This window comes from Callospermophilus lateralis, unplaced genomic scaffold (genome assembly GCF_048772815.1).
Source record: "Callospermophilus lateralis isolate mCalLat2 unplaced genomic scaffold, mCalLat2.hap1 Scaffold_248, whole genome shotgun sequence".
In the NCBI taxonomy this organism is placed as follows: domain Eukaryota; kingdom Metazoa; phylum Chordata; class Mammalia; order Rodentia; family Sciuridae; genus Callospermophilus; species Callospermophilus lateralis.
The window spans coordinates 727,969-749,997 of record NW_027513318.1 but is presented as its reverse complement, the minus strand read 5'-3'; the positions used below and the strand labels follow the sequence as shown (position 1 = coordinate 749,997).

Here is a 22,029-nt window from a genome sequence, read left to right as displayed (position 1 = left end):
CTGAATATTTACTTCTAAATATATCTCCATTTCAGTTAGTGTTTTGGTTTAAATATTTTCCTAATAAAATATTAAAATATAAAATGCAATGGCTTTTTGTGATATTTGTATCTTTGAAGACTATTACTCAGAATGAATGATAGTGTAAGAATTCACTGTGGGTTTCTTTTTTTCTTTCTTTTTTTTTTCTCTTTATTTATTTACTTTTGTAGTTCTAGATGGACAGCATGCATTTATTTTATTTATTTACTGAGCTATAGCCCCAGCACTGTTGGATGATTTGAAAGCATTTTATTCTTTTCTCTGTTTTTTTAATCAAAATGTGATTATTAGTAGTGTATTTTTTTAATTATATTGCCTACAATTACTTATGTGAAGGAATGTTAATTTCAGATAGAACCTTCTTCAGAAGACCAATGGCCTGCCTCTGTACCCATGGCGACTGCTTGCTGGGTGTTTGATGCAAATGCCCATCACACATAAGGTTGAGCCCAGGACAATGAGGAAGGATGGCATCCATGTACTCTATTTTCAAAAAATCAGGTTTCACCTTCACATTATCTTTGTCAATTTACAATAAAAAGCAAACTGATAATAAATACACATAATTCCATAAAACAGGTTTAAAGATATAAACAATTTAAAAGAAATTTCATAACAGGAAAAAAAGAACACTGTAAATATACAAGATCATTAAGATGGAGAAAGAAGGACTGAGGTAGGGAGGAGGGGAGGGCGAGTAAGGTATTGGGGAGTGAAATTGATCATATTTTGTTTTAAAGTATGTATGAACATATCATATTAAAACCCACAATTCTGTATAATAAATATGCACCAATTAAAAATTAAATAAAACAAATTTTAGATTACAAATGTATTCCTGGCCACCTCTTATCTTGAGCCTTTTACCAGGAGAATGAACATGCAAATAGAAGAGAATAAGCCATAACTAATTAATTTCACAATGTACAATGAGCAAAGTATTTTGGAAAAAAAAATGTGTTTTATCAGTAGTTAGTAATCATCTGGATTAGTACTATATTCTTAAATTCTCAGTAGTCTAAAATGCAGTCCATTCACTAATAGCACATTTGATAAGCAAATATATAGATTCTAATTAAATTAAGAAAATTAGACATTTTATAGGCAGTAATGATCAATGAAAATACACTTGATTATGTTTTCAATTGCTGTGAGTCCTTTATTCATTCATTTAATAAATATTTTTTTTTATTTTATTAACTTGAAATTTTTGATTGCCATCTCTTAGGCACAATATATAAACCCTGCTGTAGTAGTGGCAATAATAATCATTAAGATGCTAATAATAATGAAAGGAAAAAACTGCAATAATTTTTGCATTTTCTAAATGGCATTGTTATAGGTCACTGTGCCATATTATTTATTGACCTACCTTATTTAATCAGAACAACTCATTCAGATCAGTGTTATCATCTCAATTATATAAATGAGAAGAAAATGAGTGGTTAAAGATGTTAAGGCCAAAGTGATAGTTATGACAGAGATGTGTTGACATCAATGTTCAATTCTAAATGTGAAGCACAATATATTTAAAGGGATTTTAGCACATCCTGCTTCCTGACTCATTATTTTAAAATATGGATGGAAACATAATTTAGTGATTTTTATTTGATAAATTATCTTTTATATTACAAACATTTGCAACTGTATCTGACTGTTGGGAACACTCAGTCATGGCAATTAGAATGTCATTTGATAGCCTAAATCATCTAACATTCAAGAAACTTGATTTTAATTTCTAATATCATTTTATTAGATACACAAAGTTAGTTCTGTTTATTTAATCTTTCATGTGCAATGTATCATAGAAATCTCATACTAACTTTGAAACTAAGAGTGGGTATAATAAAGAGAAAACCAATGCTGTCTACTAACAATATAATGTAAATTTAGAATGTTTGCTACATGTGTAAGTGTAAATTTTCTATCAGCCATGTTAAAAAAAAAAATAAGGGAGACAGGAGGAATTTACTTTAATTATATACATGTATTTTTTTTAAATTTTTTTTTTGGTGTATATGGACACAACACATTTTATTTGTATGTGGTGCTGAGGATCGAGCCTGGGTCCCACCTGTGCTAGGCGAGCATTCTCCTGCTGAGCCACAATCCCAGCCCTAATTATATATTTTTTAACTCAGTATTGTCCTTTATATATGTCATCAGTATAGGACACAGTTAGATAGTTTTCCATTCTTTTTCCCCTCCAAGTCTTATACTTGGGTCAAATATATTCCACTGTCATCAAATTTTAATTCAGATGAACTGCATTTTCAATGCATAGCACAAGAGTTTGAGTGATTTGATTGTAACCTGCCATATTTGCAGTTCAGGAGCAGATCCTGCGATCAACCTGCATGAGACTCAGTGATCTCGTACTTCTAAGAGCATTTTCACCTTGATGAACTAAACTGCACTTTCTATTTTCCAGTGTCATTAGTTACACTGGACATTAGTATATACTTTGTGGCCTGATGTAAGACTAAATAAATAACTCTCTGAGGCATTGACTCACTGTCTAGCACTTAGTTTATTTATTTAGTGTCCAATAATGTTGATCTGTGCAAGTGCTGCTCTTTTAGCATCTTCATCTTTAAATATTATAAAAGTAGAGTCAAAACTTAAGCTTTCAATAAAGTTGAATCATCCAAATTTAATATTTCTCAATATGCTGCATAAATACTTCTATCATTTGGAAGGGACAGGGACCCATGCAAGCTAAGATGTCCTGACTCATTTGTTTGTTTATTTTATTGTGTGAATTTATAACAGTGGTTCTCAGTTTAGGGCAATTTTGCCTGCAAGATGTCAATTGTCAATATCTTGACATATTTTTTTGTGTTACCTGGTGGGTCCTACTGACATATAGTGGATGGATGCTGGGGAGGCTGCTAAGAATCCTTATAATAAAAGAGACAATTATTTAAGCCAACATATCAATAATATTTAGGTTGACATTTTAAAATATGTTAAATGAATAACAATTAATTATTGTGACTCAAAATATTTTTCTAAGGTTGCCTCAATAAGTTTAAAAACTGAAAGTGCATAAAATTAGGCAATTTGATTTTCCTGAACCTCAATCCCTGTATATAAATCACTTGTTACTCATAATCATGTTGCAAATAATCAATAAGGTCAGATAAATAAAATGGCTTCAGTAATTCTCATAGCATTTAATAGTATTTCAATACATGGATTTCCTCTTGAGAAGGAAAAGGGTAAATATCAAGGATTATATCTCAGTTTTCAAATTTTAGTGTTTTTCTTGTTCTGATGCCAAGCTGCCATTTATTTATGGTCAAATATTAAATAAAAACACCTCAAACCTGGAAAGATATATAATCATGAGTTTCACAATAAAGTAAATGTGCTTGTCTCATAAATAACTGCTTAACACTATCTTTAATGAGGACTACAGGGCAAATTAGTCAAATATTCAATGTTCCATGAGATTTGCTATTTCATTTTGCAAAAGTTAGAAAGATATTATATGTCCATACCTTAAATATATCTGTAATGCATCCCAATTTGAATATTTTAGGCCTATCCATCTACTTTTGTTTACTTCCTATATGAATTTCCTAAAATCATAATAAAACCAAATAGGCTTTATGGAAATAATCTAAGCAAATATTAAATTACTGTAACTAGATCATAGTATTTTGGCAAAAGCAACTGGACAACAGGATTTTTTTCAAAATTACATTTTATTTATTTATTTTTAATAAAAACATCCCTGGAAAAATAATTCAATTTTGAGTCGAGAGTCTTGAGAAGGAAAAGGGTAAATATCAAGGATTATATGAGGGATATCTCATCTATAGTGAGCATGCTAGGCCCAGCATCCTTACTTAAATGTTGCAGAGAACAGCTGCAGAACTCTACTTTCAATTTCTTTCAAGCAAAACAAAACAAAAACACCAGAAAGGAAGCCCCTCTTCTAGAGAAAAAGAGTTTGCAAAAGCAGTTAAACCGGTGGTCAGGTTTTCATTCACCTAGTTAGTGTCTAAGATTTGGCTCCAGTTTTTGAAGGAACTGCAAGTGTCAAGAAAGCAATAGGACTCAAGAGACTTGATTTGGTATACAAGACTAGCATCTGAGACTCAGGCAAAACATACAGACCTGACGCACAAATGGGATGCAAACCCTTGCAAAATTTTCAGAGGCTACAGCTATCTACACAACACTGAAACAAAATACAAAGGGAACAGATTACTTTACATTCTAGCTAAGGATGTGTCTGCTGTCCTAGCATTTACTCACAGAACTTGTTTCGTACAACTGAGGTTGAGAAATCATAAACCAATAGCAAGTAAATTTATGTAACGTCAGGTTAGCTGAGATTTTACAAAGGGGAAAACTTTTAAATTATAAACCAAAGATCATGCAATGAATGAAAAACCCTCATTTGTGGTATATTAGATATATGTCAAATTAATATGATATATTATATATTATTTATATATATATAACATATATATATATATATATATATATATATATATATATATATGTCAAATTAATGAGAATCTGATATGGTATTTATTATATAGCATCCAGATTTATCTGAAGTGTACTCAGAATAGTGAATTTATTACTGTCTGTTATATTTTTTTCCCATGAACTATTGAGAATAGTAACAAAAATCAGTTGTTGTCCACCATTTATTAATGACCTGAGAACTAATTCAAAATTTCTCACAGGAAAGTTTTTGTTAAAATAAATTATAGGTGATGGATGAGCTTTGTGATTGAACATTAATTTGACAAGACTCATCTTCTGCATATTTCAAAACCATCCCTTAGCTGGGCACGGTAGCATGTGCCTGTAATCAGCTTGGCAGGCTGAGGCAGGAGGAGTGCAAGTTCAAAGCCAGGCTCTGCAACTTAGTGAGGTCCTGAGCAACTTTAGCGAGACCCTGTCTCAAAATAAAATACAAAATAAGGTTGGGGAGTTGGCTCAGTGGTCAAAGTGCCTCTGAGTTCAATCCCTGGTACCCAATAAAACAACAACAAAAAAAGAAAATGCTGTCTCTTCATATTTCCCTTCGATTATCACTAAAGATTACACACAACTATAACTATTTAAAAGAAAAAGTAAAAAACAATTCAGAATCACTGAGGTCTGGAAACAATTTCATATTTATATATGCTTTTTGTTCTTTTTATTTGGATGTTCTTTTTTATTACAGCTTTATAGTTATACATAGCAGCTGGGGTTATCCTGAAAAACTTATCAATGCATGGAAATCAATTTCAGTTATGATCCCCCACTTTTTTCCTCCTCTTTTGCCCTCCCATTTTCTCTCCCCTCTCTGACTCATCTTTCTCTGCTTGACTTCCTTTTGTTTGTGTATAAATTTGTATTTGATTGGTTCTATATAATATCCTGTCCTTAGTTCCCTCTTTCCTTTATTTTACTCTAGCTTTCACATATGAGAGAGAACATTCAATTTTCAGTTTCTGATTCTGGCTTATTTCACTTTGCCTGATAGTCTCCATTTCCATCCATTTAGCAGCAAATGACATAATTTCATTATTTTCTATGCTGGGAAAAAAAACGTGTGTGTGTGTGTGTGTGTGTGTGTGTGTGTGTAATAATTTCTTATTCCATTCATCTATTGATTGGCATCTGGGTTGATTTCATAAATTAGTGATTGTGAATTGTGCTGCTATGAATATTGAGGTGGCTGATTTGCTACAGTATATCAATGTTAGACCTTTGGGGGCAATACAAAGGAGTGGGATAGCTGGGTCCCACATAGTGGCTCCATCCCTAATTTTTTCAGGATCGTCCATACTACTTTCCAGAATGGTTGTACTAGTCTGCAGTCCCACCCACAATGTATAAGTGTATCTTTTCCCCCACAATCTTATCAGCATTTTTTATTATCTGTAGTCTTGATTATTGCCATTCTGACTGGAATGATGCAAAATATTAGTGTACTTTTAATTTGCATTTCCCTGATTGCTACAGATCTTAAACATTTTTTCATGTATTTGTTGGCTATTTGTGTTTCTTCTTTTGAGAAGTTTCTGTTTAGTTTTTTTTTTTTGCGCATTTATTGATTGGGTCATTTTTTTAGTTCATTGTATATTCTGGTTATTAATCCCCTACTGGAGGAGGAGTAGCTGGCCAAGATTTTCTCCCACTCTATAGTCTCCCTCTTCATACTATTAATCATTTCCTTTGCTGTGGAAAAGCTTTTCAGTTTAATGACATCCCACTTATTGATTCTTGGTTTTATTTCTTAAACTTTGGGGATAGGTGTCAGCACCAATATGGTGGAGTGTTGAACCTTATATTTTCTTCTAGTAGTTTTAAAGCTTCCAGACTATTTTCTTAATCTAATACATTTTAATCTGAGTTTTTTGCAGTGTCTAGTTTTATTTTTCTACATATAACTATCCAGTTTTCCCAGCACCATTTGTTAAAAAAGATATCTTTTCTCCAAGATATATTTTTGGCACTTTGGTCAAATATTAGATGACCTATTGGTATGTAGATTTGTCTCTGTGTCTTCTATTCTATTCTATTGGTCTTTATGTTTATTTTGATGCCAATACCATGCTGTTTTTGTTACTACCTCTTTGTAGTATGTTTCAGATTAGAAATTGATCAGATATTGTGATTCCTCTTGCTTCTCTTTTCCTGTTTAGTATTGCTTTGGCTATTCTGGATCTCTTATTCTTCCAAATGAATTTAAGAATTGTTTCTTCTAATTCTGTGAAGAATATCAGTGGTATATTGATGGGGATTGAATTAAAGCTATACAATGCTTTTGGCAGAATGTCCACTTTGACAACAATGCTCCTGCCTATTCAAAAACATGGGATGTCTTTATCTTCTAAAATTGTCTCCATTTTCTTTCTTCAGTGTTCTATAATTTTCATTGTAGAGCTATTTTTTCTCCTTGGATAGGTTAATTCCCAAGTATTATTATTATTTTTTTTTTTGGTCATTGTGAATGAGATGGTTTTTCTGATGTCTTATTCAACTCAATCAGTATTGGAGTATAGGGGAGCTATTGACTTATGGGTATTGATCTTATATCCTGCTATGTTGCTAACCTCATTTATAAACTGTAAAAGTCTTCTGGTAGAGTTTTTTGAATCTTATAGAATCATATCATTGGCAAACATAGATCGTTTGACTTCTTATTTAGTTTTATCCCTAAGATTTCCTTTTCTTTCTTGCATGCTCTGGCTAATGTTTCAAGAACTATATTGAATAGGAATGGTGAGAGTGGACAGCATTGTCTTGTTCTTGATTTTAGAGGAAATGCTTTTAGTTTTTCCATTTAGTATGATGTTGATGTTCTTGATTGATGACTTATATTATCCCATTAGTTTCTTGTAAGTATAGATTATATGTTTTGCTCAAAATAAACAAGATAGAACAATATTATAAAATAATAGGTATTTTTATAGCATGTGCTAAATAGTATAAAATATAACACAAACATTCTCATTTAATCTTCACAACATTTGTATGAGGAAGACTATTATAATTTTCTCCCTCCTTTTATTAGTTAAAACAATAGAAATTTATGAACTGAAGTCAGTATTCATAATTATGCAGTTGGAATAGAAGGATCAGCCTGAAGACTGACATAATTTGGCTCTCAATTTGGTACTTCAAAGCAGTATATAAAGAAAATAGTACATTAAAAAATCGTTCCCCCTTCTTGCATTCCACTTTTAGTTAATTATATGATTCACTTTACACATCTGGATTATAGGGTCAGCTTCAAGGAGGACACACTGAATTCTTCAACATCTAAGCATTTTGGTACAAGAGCATGAAATCATACCTTCATAGGTGGGTGCTTTTGTGATACTTAAAGACCAAACATGACTGGTCCTTTTCGTGAGTTCTCTATACTGCTTGGGCAGATGCATAATCAAGTTTTCATTAGACAAGGTCTTTCAAGGAAATTTTATATGATATGCATAGGAATTTAAGGCATGTATATTTAGGGAGCTCTGAGACTACCATAATCCCTGCCTGGTACCAAAGAGATTTGATTTAATAACTGCTGGTTTTCTCTTTGTAAATAGAGTCAACCTCCCCTCAACTGGGGATCCAAAGATAATGTAGGCCCCAGGCTGATCTGCACATTTTAAAGTTAGCAAGCACTTTTCAACTAGAGTAACTGTCAGGTATGTCCCAAGGAAGATGCTTCAGCTTGAAAAGAAAATGAAATTTATAATGTCTCTTTTCCCCTTCTTATTTTCTAGAAAAAATAAATATACTCATGTTTCACAGCACTGTTCTATAATTTATTTAGTTAGACATAGTGTGGTTTTTACTGCGACCATGAAAATAATGTCAAATAATTGTTGGATTTTTTCCCTCTTCGCCCCAATGCCTACAGTTTGCAAGAATTACACAGAAATAATATTATTAAGAATTTGTCGATTTAATAAACATTGATTAAATTCCTAGTGTGTGTCAAGAACTATGCTGGGAAATAATAATAGTTTATAATAATCATAAAGCAAGTATTAAGAAGCAGGGTAGAGCCACAATAATCTGCATTTGGATAAAGTATAGAGATTGATTCTCTCTCTCTCTCTCTTACACACACACACACACACACACACACACACACAGAGTTTATGATGTCACTTTTTAATTTATCTTACAATCTTGATGCTTTTGCATGCATATATTGTGTGTATAAATATATATCATGTGTATAAGTGAAAATACAAATGTATACACCACATATATATACAAAACATGAATGAACATGTAAGTAGAGATTATCTATGAAGATCAGTGCTACAGCTATCAAAGACTGCTGTAACACAAATGATGTGCCCTCTCACATGTAAAACCATCAGTAAAGAGAAAATTATCTAAAACTCCCTCTAAAATAAACAACAACAACAACAACAAAAATATTGGCATTGAGGCAAAGAGCATTTTTTTGTTTTGTTTTGTTTTGTTGCTAGAACAGAGTGAACACCATTGGTATTCAGTGAAAGGTGTATGATTTAGCATGGTGGGGCCCCAGGGTTCAAAGCAGTGATTGTGAAAGAAATGAAGTGCAAGCAGTGTTAGTATCAGGAGAAGCACTGAATATAAAGCAGTGCATGTATTATCTAAGAGATCCTTACTATTTTCAAAGCATCAGGCATAGCTCTTCTTTTTGACTAATTGTTTTGGTAGCAGTGAAGCACGCTACTTGGACAGGAAAGGCAAGAATTGATGAGAGTCTGAACTAATGTTGAGGAGAGGAGGGATTTGAGATTATAGTGTATTTAAGGAGGTGATCCACAGGACTTAGAAACCAGGTCGATAAAAGATTTGTGGGATAAAAGGTAAAATATCAATACAAAGATAATTTCACGCTTTCTGCCAGACAAGTCTCTTTGAAGAGAAAGAGATTTCAATTCAATTTGAACATTTTGAATTGAGAGAGATAAAGAAAGACAGTGGGTTATAAATATCTATGACTAGTAAAAAATGACTATCGGAGCTATGTATGTGGCACACAAGTGAACACAGACGTGACCAATCTTGGCTAAAGGTTTAGGGTGACCAAAAGTGGGAAAACATACTATTTCCCACATTTGATAAAATCAAATGAGTCCAAGAGAAATCAGATATACAGAAATATGTAAAAACTCACTTGCAATATTCCAGTTATTCTAAAGGAAACTTGACCTACACCAATCAACTTGGCATTTTGTGTAATGGGATTCAAAGTCCTTCTGTATCATGATACTCTCTAGAACAAACTTGCGTATGTGTGTGTGTGTGTGTGTGTATGTGTGTGTGTGTGTGGTGTGTGTGTGTGTGTGTTTGTGTGTGGTGTGTCTGTGTGTTTAAAAAAATGAGGTATGCAAAATTAGGCTGTTGTTTAAGAATTGTTAATGAACTTAAAATTTCAGGTGAGACATATTGTCTGTCAGAAGACTGAATAGTACTATATCTATGAATGATTAACTTAAGGTTTATCATAACCTTCCCCAAACCTATATACTTTTTATGTTTGTACACATTGCAATTCTGCATAACTGTTGATGCCAATTAATGCAGAGACAATTTCAAAGAAATGTATAAAGATAAATTCTAAAAACTATGGGGATCACTGGCAGCCTCTCTGAAAGCTTTGTCATGCTACTTTCCTCAATGGCATAAACAGGAAACTAAGATATTATGAAGAATCTCTGTTTGCTCCAATTTAACTTAAATGCCCAAAGCTAAGTTTTTGATAAGGTCTCCAGGGTTCACAAATTTAGGTTTCTCTCTTTCCTCTGATGAGTATCTTCAATTCCAAAGTCTTAGCACTTCCTCAGTCTCTAGTGTGACTTTCAATTCTCCTCTGCTTTCTCCTAAATGCCCACTTAGCATTGTGTAATTTCCTTAACTACTCTGCAGTTGCCTCCAAGGAGATTTATCTAGTTTTTAATTTCTTCCTGTTAAGCTCATTAAAAAACATCTTTTAAACATTATACAATGGAATGGTTTATAAACATGCATAATTGTGTCATTTTTCTTGAAGCAAGTATTGTTTGAGATTATTATGCAGCATAGAGATGTTACCATAAGAATGCACACAAAGCAAATAAAAAATTAAACTAATGTTAAATTATTTTGTTGATTCACATGTGTGATGCTTTTTTATCTCAACTCTGGAAAAGCAGAGCACTCTTATGTAAATGTGAATAGCAACAAGGGCAGGGAACAAAGAATAAAGACAAATTACAGCTCTTTGAACCTCATTGTTTTTGAATCAACAAAACAAAACAGTAGCTATTTGGGGCTAAATTCAAAAACTGAAGGTGAAAATTTGCCTGGCTTCCCCTCTAGCTGATTTCTGCCACTTCTTGTGTGGCTATTAGGGAAGTCTGTGTCACATTTCTTACTTTACCTGTCTTATGTCTGTCCTCCAATGTTTCTTACCCACATTGAGCTATCGATGATTTCAATACTGGTGCACCAATCTGTAATGTTTTTAATATTCTAGTGAAAAGTCCTATTGATCAAATGTATGGTAGAACAAGTGACTTGAAATATCAGTCTCAAATGTCAGAAGCAGAAAACAACAACAACAACAACACAGAAATAACTCAAAATCTTTTGAAATCTTTAATAATGACAATTCAGGTGCTGTACAAAAGCATATTTATTTAAGTAGCCATATACTTTGTTCAGTTTTCAGGGAACCTTCTCTGCAACATCACTGTCTAGATTTTTACTTGCTTATTACAATCCTTTGTATGCTTTACAGAAATTGCAATTACCTGTCTCCTCACATTCTTGCCTTGGCCAGAGCATACATACCAGGAAGAATTATTTATCTGCCCTCAACTTTAAAAGAGAAGCAGATGATTCAATCTGACACCTGAGAATGAATTTAAAACAACTATAAATTGGAATTGATAGAAAAGCATACCACATAATTAAAGAACCATCAACTGTAAGATAAAAAATAAGAAGCATGCAAATAGATGTCTTTAAAGAGAAATTAAACTTAAGATGGGTGACAGGTGCTCCTTTGCCTTAGTCACTGTGTAAGTAACAATCTTTGCACCTTTTCCAGCTCTCCTCTGCTGCATGCCCTATGTGGTAAATGCTCTTGTAGGGAGAACAGACTGGCTCTCAATTAAATCAATTTCAGTGAATTTGACAAACTGAGATACTTGTATTCAACACACAGGACATGCAAATAAATAAAGTATGAATAAATCATTCTTCCCTGTGTTTAAAATGTAGAGAAACAGTTTTTAATTTTGAAAAATACTCAATAAATCTTGCCCTAAGAATGGTTTCCGAGTAATTCTGAAAAAGAAGCATTATTAAAGTATACATGTAGGACCCTGAATAAAAGTATTTTGAATGAATTAACTACTGAAATTGACGTGCCATGAAACCAACTGTGATATGTGTACAACATTTTTTTTCCATTTTGGTACTGGGAATTGAACCCATGAGTACTTAACCACTGTGCTACATCTGGAGCCATTTTATTATTTATTTTCAGACAGGGTCTCATTAAGTTGCTTATGGCCTTGTTAAATTGCTGAGGCTGGCTTGTGATCCTTCTGCCTCAAACTCCTGAGCTACTGAGATTATAGGCTTGTGCCACTGTGCTCAGCAACATATGTACTTTTAATAAATCTATTTAGATTATTTGACAGAAGACCAAAGTTTTTATTTTGATGAAGGCTCCATCTCAATTGTAGTTTTTCAGAAAAGTACAGAACACCTTGAAAATATTTTAATTAATATCTTTGGAAAAAACAAATATATGTATTTGTAAATATGCATTCACCTTTATCCACATATATACTTTCCAACAAATTACTGAGGAAGAATACTGAGAGATCATCATTGCAATTATAACAATACAGTTCTAAAACTTGGGTTCCCCTTAGTGTGAAGCAATGGAGCATGAACAATATCCTATTTAAGTCTCAGAAGGTACTAGAAATTAACAGGAATATCACTAATTATAATCAAAATGAAATATACACCTTGTAATGGATATTGTCCTGTACAAATCAAGAAATTAAATAAAATGATAAATAATTTTTGATACTTCACCAGAGCTATAATAGCAAGTTCACAGCAGACCAACTTTCAGAATCTAAGGTTGTGTCTAAGAATACAAAGAAGTCCAAGCTAACATGAAAAAGTAAAAGAAAACATAGAGGCTAGAGTAAGTAGTCATGGTTAAAAATAATTTTATCATCAATTTTGATGACATTAATTACCTGGCAGAAACACTTTAGCCAGGTGACCAAGGTTAACTTCATCAGTCCTAAGAAAAATTGACAGCATGTACTCCCTGACAAGTTATGACATACGGAGAACACATCCCTTTTGGATATATCTCACAAAGGTGCATTGCCTTAATCTACTCATGAGAAAATATCAGACAAACCCAATTTGAAGATACTCTGAAAGAACTGACTAGTGTTCCTGTAAAGTATCAATGGAGTGAAAACAAAGCCTGAACTCACACACTGGAAGTCAGTAAGAAGATGATAACCAAAAGCAAAATGAGATCTCCTAAAGACTAATGGAAAAGATGATGAAATTCAAAGAGTAAGAAATTTGATAGTGAGAAACTAATGTGACTCCATTTTTAAGAAACTGGACTCTACCTCAGAGAAAATCCTGTCCAAGGAGGGGGCGTGATCCTTGTCCTTGGAAAAACCCACAGAGCACTCCTAGGCACATACCCACCCTGCTGAGTTGTTTGTCTGTAAATAACAGGAGAGGTCCCTTGTGCCAGGTGTCCCTGATTCAGTTAGGCTAGGTGAGGACCCATAGCAACCCCCCTAGCAACCTCCAATCAGCATGAGACAGGGAAAATACTTAGAATGCCAGATAACCCCCAAGTATTTTATGGTGGTTGATAACAGGTATTTTAGCACATATACCTCTCATGGCCTAAACCAATCAGTTCAAATGAATGCCCCTATTGTACTAACCAGTCACCCCTACCCAATTTGTTCCCACCATTGAATGTGCTAATCAATGTTAAGAGTTGTTGTTTGATTTTCCAGAAGTATGGAATGATTTGCTGTGTGATGTTGTGACACATAGAGTATCCCCCCAAAATCTATAAAATCTCACTGAACAAAGGACCAGGACTCACTCCCTAGGACACTGCATAGGGAACAGTTGTGAGTCCAGGCTTGAGATAAAGACTTTTGTGTGATTGCATCGGATTCAGCTCCTGGAGGTTTATTGGGGTCCCACAAATCTGGCATAACAATAGAAAAGTGATTAGAAAAATATTTGGCATAAACTGAACTTTACAATTGAGATTATGAAATATAAAAAATGGACTGAGTATTTACATGTGGTAGACTTGAAAATTTGACCATACTATATTACCCACCAAACACTTATCATTTGCTTTCTTTACCAGGGTTATACTGATCTCATATAGTGAGTTAGAAAACAGTCTTTCCTTTCTGTTATCTGGAAGACTTTGCATAAAACTAGAATTTTCTGGTCCATGAATTTTCTGTTCTTTGAAAAATGAGCTATTTGTGTCTGAATGGTACATGATTGTAAAATCATCCTTTACTTCTTCATTAGTAGGGTTTGGTATAGTTTAAATTATTTGTATTCATTTTTCAACATACAATATTTCTAATAATTTCTAATTTTCTAATCTTCTGCAGTTGTAGTCTTTTTCTGTAAAATTTTTAATAATAGGTTTTTCTTTTTCTTCCTTTTCCATAAGAAACGTTTCCAGACATTTGATTGTTTTGTAAGGTCTTTAATATAAGAAACAATGTTTTATATTTTTTTAAAGAGAGAGTGAGAGAGGAGAGAGAGAGAGAGAGAGAGAGAGAGAGAGAGAGAGAGAGAGAGAGAGAATTTTCTTAATATTTATTTTTTAGTTTTCGGCGGACACAACATCTTTGTTAGTATGTGGTGTTGAGGATCGAACCCGGACCGCACGAATGCCAGGTGAGCGAGCTACCACTTGAGCCACATCCCCAGCCCAATGTTTTATATTTTTAATCTCTTCCTTTTATATGTATCCACTTTATTAGTTTCTATATTTTTTTTACTATCTCCTATTTCTTTAGCTTTGTGTTTATGTCATTTTCCTATGTTTCAGGCTTAAACTATTAATTTAATTTCATCTTGTCTTTATTTTTTTATAAGTATACAAATTGATAAATTATCTTCTTTTGGTAGTATTTTCTGTGCACCACATTTTACTTCATTACTTCTTCAATTGTAGGATTTTCCCCTATACTTGTTTTTTCTTCTTAATTTGAACATTTATAAGTTAATTTTGATATTTTTTTTCAAGTTTTTTTCAAGAATATAAAGATTTTAATTTACCATTTTGTGCTAATGTTTCGCTTGTGGCATAGTCAAAGAGTTTAATAAATACTGTTTTAAAAAATTTACTCAAACTTGCCTCATAAACTAGTCCTTGATCATATTGCAATAAATGCTATCTGCTTAAAAAAATATGTAATCTCAAAATGGATATTATTCAGTTTTATGTACATATAAATCAAATCATTCATATTATTTATATTTGTTTTCCAAACATATTATATATTTGTAATTTTGGGGATGGTTACCTGATACTTAGTTGAGAACACATTAGCTTGGCTGCATTTCTTATGTACTGTAGATTTGAAAATAGATAATAAAAATACTAAGGTTTTTAGCAGAGATCAGATTTTAGGCTTTCTAAAACAAATGAAGTTAAACTGTTCACCTTCATAATGAGTTCTTTCTGTATTGTAGTGATCATTTTTGTATTCTTTCTGTATTGTGATCATTTTTGCATTTCACAAAGGACATTTTTCTGTATTTTAATGGATTGATTTGTTGACTGTATGACATTTAATTTTTTAAAGAAAGTTCTTGAAGTAAGAAGGCTAGAGTTCTAGTTCTGCACTAGAAGATTGATGATACAGGCATATATCAAACAAATAATAAGCAGTTCTATAGATTTAAATGAGTAATTTTTTATGAGGAGGGAAAATGTATTAAACTGAAATAAGAAAAACATGTAGGAAAACCTCAAGGAGAAAGATGTTACTCCTAAGTATAAATTAAGGGAGAGAATGAAAGAGCAAAATTAGGAAAAGTCAGCCTATGGATCTTTTGTTGTACCTTAAGTAAAATGGGAGCAATCATCATATAGTGCTTATAATATTCAGAGGGAAAACGTTGGTGAAAAAATGCAACCAGCCTATGTTTTATGTCCTTGTGGCATACATAAATAGGTATGTAGATAGTATAGTGCCTGGCAATGGAAAGAGGTAAGAAGCACGACTGGGATTACTGCTTCTGACCAGTCTATTTGCAATTAGGTTACTGATGGAATGTTTCTGAGAAGGTCATAGTTGGGCAAGTACTTGAAGGAGGTGATCAAGGAAACCATCCAAATACCCAGAGCTCAGGTGTTCCAAAGTGAAGTGATGAAAAAGGCCTGGAGAGGCAGTAGGAGAGTAGTCACGAAATGAGTTAACTGACTTTCCATAGTGTGATACCAGAGACAGAGAAAAAGTTAAGAAAATACCCTCTGAGACCAACTGGTATGTGATGAAAACTGAGTTCTCACAATGTTCTCCTAGAAAATTACTTTTAAAACTGAGTGAAAGTATTTGCCTGTATTAGGTTCTTACATCTGCCACAGAAATTCCATAGGCTAGGTAGCCTAAAGAAAAGGAAATTTATCATCTCACAGTTCTAGAGGCTAGATTTCTAAAATCATGCTGTCAGCAGGTTTATTTCTTCTGAGCCGCCCCCTGCCCCCGACCCCTTGGCATAACACCATTCCTGAAGCGCTTCACCCATGAAAGTGCCATTTTCTTCTGACAAACTGCATTTTAAATATATTTGGGTAATGGGGAGAGGATTTTACTTGAGGGAAATAGCATGAGAAAAATACATAGAATGATGTTGGAAAGAAAGTAGGGGTCAGAAAAAACTAAATGGTCTTGTTCAATGCAAATCTTTCATGAAAGTGAACAAAAGCCAAATATGTTAGGAAAGATATATGTAGGCAATAACATGGCTAGACAAGAGGTCTGAACTTTATTATGTATATTAAGGAGAATTACTTAAGGTTTATGAGCTAGAAGGCGCAATAATCAGAACTGTGCTTCCAGTCAATTAACCTGTCAGAAATATGTAGTTTATGACCAGGTGCTAAACATAAATCTCATTAGCAGTAGAGGTTGTTCAAGCTGGAAGCACATCCAGGTACACCAAGGGCTTAGATAAATTCTTGTTTTGCTCTGGAAGGAAAGCGAGTTTGTCAGATTTTAGTGTTTTTTTTTTTCTCTGACTCTGAGAAGGGCATCTTGATATTTCTGCCATAGACTTTCCTTTGTTTTTTGTTGTCACAAATAGAAATAAGATTCCTACCTGTTACATCTGATTTCACTGGAATTTTGGAACGTTCTGTCTTGCAGCTAAAGGAAGAGAAGAAAATTACCAAATACAGCATAGCAAATTTAATTAAATAGAAATAGTCACTGTGTATCCAGTGATTTATTGTGATTGTATAAACACACATAGATATATAACTGCACACAAAGCAAACAAAAAAAAAGACAACATGCTTATTTTCAAAACCAGAACTCCTGATACTATTAGAGGTTGGTTCTCAGTATTCATTTTAACACACACACACACACACACACACACACACACACACACAAGTCAAAGCCCTCATGCTCCTAGACTTTAATAGAATGTTAACCATAATTGGTATACTCAAAGAATGAATCAATCAACATCTAATGTAGAGTTTAAGATTTACAGGATTCTCATATACATTTTACTTCTGAAAATTCTGTTCAGAAATCTCTCTATTCATCTCTTCTTATTCTCTGCAGACACCATTCATCTTCGGGTTCTTGAATCTTCCCCAGTCGGCACAGCTGTTGGAAGTGTGAAAGCAACCGATGCTGACACTGGGAAAAATGCTGAAGTAGAATACCGAATTATTGATGGTGATGGGACTGATATGTTTGACATTATAACTGAGAAGGACACCCAGGAAGGCATCATAACCGTGAAAAAAGTGCTCTGCGTCAGCAGAAAAAAGCATCGTGTGTTTACAGAGTTGAGGTTTCATTATGTACTTTTCACTCATGCATTATCCATTAAATGATTTATCACTGCCATGCTTGAATGTAATTCATAGTTTACTTAAGAAGGATATAAAGCCAAAAGCTTCTTAGACATGTTCACTGTGTTTCTATTGATTGAAACATGAGTCTTGAGATTTTACAAAATTTAAAAAGTTAATGTATGTGTGATTATATTTTCAAGTCATATTAATAAAAGGCCACGATAATAACATTATTTTCTTAAGAAAATGCTTAATAGCTAATAAGATCAATATATCATTATAGTTGGAAGCATAAAATGTAGTACACCATCCAGATTCATGAAGCAATAACTAGAGATGCTAATAAAAACAGAATGGATTGGAACATAATTCAATTGTTCACATTTCCCCTTATGCTATGTAAATTAAACTTTTCTGCTAACATATGTTCAGTGATACAATTTTAAGGTAACCAGTTACATTTTTGTAGGATTAGTGCCATCTTATGAGAAAATGCAGGGAAAATTTAAAAAAACAATAATTTCTAATGAAATGCCAACCATCAAGTAACCACTGAGGCACTGGTTAATAAGAAAACTATCCTGAGAGTGCATGGCAAGGCAGGAGGTACTCAACTTTCATTAAACAGTGACCAGCAAAGGGCAAAGCAGCTTTATTATTTTCCATGACCAGAATGTATCACTCATGCAAACAGAATCTTGTGCATCTAAAAATGAAAAAGAAAATGGAGGAAGTCTGATTCAGCAATGTCTTCTCTGTTAATAAACCTTATCTTTCAGAGTGAATGTGAGGTGAGAGACATAGTTCTTTATTTGTGACAGTTATACTATATTGATATTTAAAGCCCCTTTTTTGTTTATTAATGCATCCTCATGCCAACTTGCTATTAAATCTGTGCTCTCTTTTTTATGTGTTATTTTTACTTATACGTGACAGTAGCATGTATTTTGGCATGTTATATATACATGAAGTATAACTTCTCATTCTTGTGGTTGTACAGGATATTGTCCTTTCTTATTCCTGAGATTTTCTTTATTTTGACTCTTTCAAGCAAGTATGGAAATTTATCACCAAGATTTTGTAAATTTAAAATTTAAAAAAAAAATTGGTAAGGGGGATTGAACTCAGGAGTACTCAGCCACTGAGCCAAAACCCTAGCGCTATTTTTTTTTTTTTTTTGATGCTGGGGATTAAACCCAGGGCCTTACACATGCAAAGTAAGCACTCCACTAACTGAGCTATATCCACAGCCCCTCCCAGCCTTATTTGGTATTTTATTTAGAGATAAGGTATCACTGAGTTGCTTAGCACCTCACTTTTGCTGAGGCTGATTTTGAACTCACAGTCCTCCTGCCTCAGCCTCCTAAGCTGCTGGGATTAGAGGTGTATGTCACCACACCCAGCTTCACTTTTTTTGCTTAGAAAACTTTAGTAGTACCCAATACCTCAAAACACACATGTGTGCATGCCAACATATACATAATCTGCCAGTCCATTTTTTTTTGTAGGGAATCACCACCTATGAGATAGGTTTGAACATCTAGCCCATTTTTTTGCAAGGTTTAAAATCTCATTTTCTTAAGTTCCAAAGTGTTACATTTTGAATATATAAAAAGTAAAAATTGAATCCTAAACAATATTTCAGGATTATATAATTATCTGTGCTACTTTCTAAACTTATTAATAAGCAAATCAAATGCATTCAACCTGGATTTTAAAAATCATTCTCCAACTTGAAATGAGCATGTCATACAATTCCCCTCACTTTAATTGAATGACATTTGTCTTTTTACAGCCACTTGACTATGAGAGCCGGAGACTTTACACGCTGAAGGTTGAAGCAGAAAATACCCATGTGGACCCACGTTTTTATTATCTAGGACCATTCAAAGATACCACAATTGTGAAAATCTCTATAGAAGATATAGATGAACCTCCTGTTTTCAGCAGGTCCTCCTACCTCTTTGAGGTTCATGAAGATATTGAAGTGGGCACAATAATCGGGACAGTAATGGCAAGGGATACAGACTCTGCTTCCAGCCCCATTAGGTAATTATGCCTGTGTTTGAGATGAAACAGAAGAAATTGAAATTCACATAGAGATTATGAAATTCTATTTGAAACATTTAATGCAGTAAAATACTACAGGAGTTTTTCTGTAAGTTATACATAAATTTGGTGAGCCCAGTGTTTAAGGTAAATTGACTTTAAATATCTGGGAGCAGGTGTGCACAAGGGTTATAGCTTATTCTTATCACATTCTATAGACTGAAGTCTGGCTTGTATCATCTGTTTGTCTCCTTAAAGTGTTTGTTGTTTTCTGGGGGAAACGAGGTACTGGGGATTGTACTCAGAGGCACTCAACCACTGCCATATCCCCAGCCTATTTTGTATTTTATTTAGAGACAGGGTCTCAATGAGTTGCTGAAGCTGGCTTTGAACTCTTCCTGTGTCAACCTCCCACTAGGATTACAAATGTACATCACTGTTCCTGGGCTCAAGAATACTTTTTTAGATGTACATTCACGTTGCAACCAAGCCATGATATTTGTATGTGAGATAAATATAAACAGTTAAAAATAATGTGATTGTGTTATAATTCAGTTTTCTCATAATTTTTACAAATTGTACTTATACTCTAGTCATCAAAGAAGGGAATTTTTGCATTGTTTTTGGTTTTTGGCTTTGTTGTTGTTGTTGTTGTTTAGCTGTCTCAAAAAATGCAATATCAGTCACTCAACATTTTTCTTTATTATGACAATCAAAACACGTGAGATGTGATAGACACATAAAAATGAGAAAGACTCAAAGTTTGCATTGATATTTGCACTGATATAGCAAGGAAACACAGATATACCTAATATTCATCATCAAAGTGAGCGCTTACTTTAGTCTGTTTTTCCATCACGTATTCTGGATTTCATTTGTTTCTTTAATTCTCAACAGGTTGATTTTGCTTCCACATGAGCTAGTAAAGTATGAGTTTAAAGGTTTGCTGTACAATTTCTGTATGTACTCATGACTCATTCACCTGACTCTGGTCACACTTACTTTGAAAATTCTCTAAATTCTGCCAACTTTCAAGTGAAGTCATACTATATACAGTGACAAATGTATGTATGGTTTTATTTAATTATATAATTATGCATAAATACTATTTCTTGGATTGATGTGCAGCATCACAGTTTACATGCTGCAGAAGAAAACTGTACATAATATTCACATATTACTCCCAACTGCCAGCAGGACTTCCCTATGAATATCACCCCTCCAGTCCACTTGTCTTCATCTAAGTGGCTGCATTCCCTGAATTTTTCTTTAAGCTTTAAAATAACTAATATACATGTTTAATTTTACCCCTTAAATACTTACCAAGCATTTTCTTGGCAGAAATTCTAACTAACATCAACCATCTCTGTTCTGGGTCCCTGATTTCAAAATGGTCCTTTTAAAAAATGATACAACAGAGTTTTGATGATAGAAAATCAAGTTGACTAGTATTAAGTCCTGATATAAAGATATATCTCCACAAAGTGAAATATACATTCCATCATCACATAGATTGATGGCTATTTTATATTAAAATCTATATGTAGATACTTAAAAACACAATAAATATAATATTTAATGAAAACACAAATCAAAGAACCAGGAAGAGTCCATTCATGCATAGAATATACAATGCCAATAGGTATGGCTTTGTGTCACCTTGTTGTAGAAAGTAGGAAGGCATACTCTTATATCTTATTATTTTTGTAGAACAAGCAGATACAATGTATACATGTGATATACTACACTATGTATATAATCAAATAAATATAAATATTGTGGATAAGTATGCACATATATGTAGTAAATTTATATATTCTACAGGTTCTGCATCTACCAATTCAATCAAAATCAATGGAAAGTTTTTGGAAAGATATTGTTTGTACTGAATGCATGAAGACATTTTTCTTGTCATTATTTCCCAAATAGTATAGCACAATAATTACTTGTGTAGGGTATGGCATTTATCTTATATTACGTATTATAAACAATCTAGAAATGATTTAAAGGAGAATGTGCATTGGTTCTAATCCCCAGTGGATATAAAAGGACAATTTTATATATTCAAAGAAATAAAATATCCTTGCAAGTTTAATGTATTTATGTCATCATTCTGGACATGTTACAAATTATGTCATATATCCTTAATGGTAATGCAGTAATCAAAAATTTTACTGAAAACATGTATCTTGGAAAAGATTTTAAAAGAAAAATGAAAGTTAACATATAATTTGGTGATTAAGAATCAGAAAATAAAATTATATTTTGAATAATATTTGAAAAAGAAGGGCTGTAGTTTCTCTACATCTTCAAGATAATATCACATAATACTCTAAATCTTA

The 22,029-nt window shown here is 33.1% G+C and overlaps 1 protein-coding gene across 1 annotated transcript in view; it reads left to right on the top strand.

The window, feature by feature from the left end:
* Positions 1-22,029, top strand: part of LOC143386399 (cadherin-10-like) — a 130,030-nt gene that overhangs the window by 82,177 nt on the left and 25,824 nt on the right. The window contains 2 exon segments of the mRNA XM_077108248.1: positions 17,400-17,587; positions 19,434-19,687. Coding sequence (XP_076964363.1) covers positions 17,400-17,587; positions 19,434-19,687 — 442 coding nt within the window.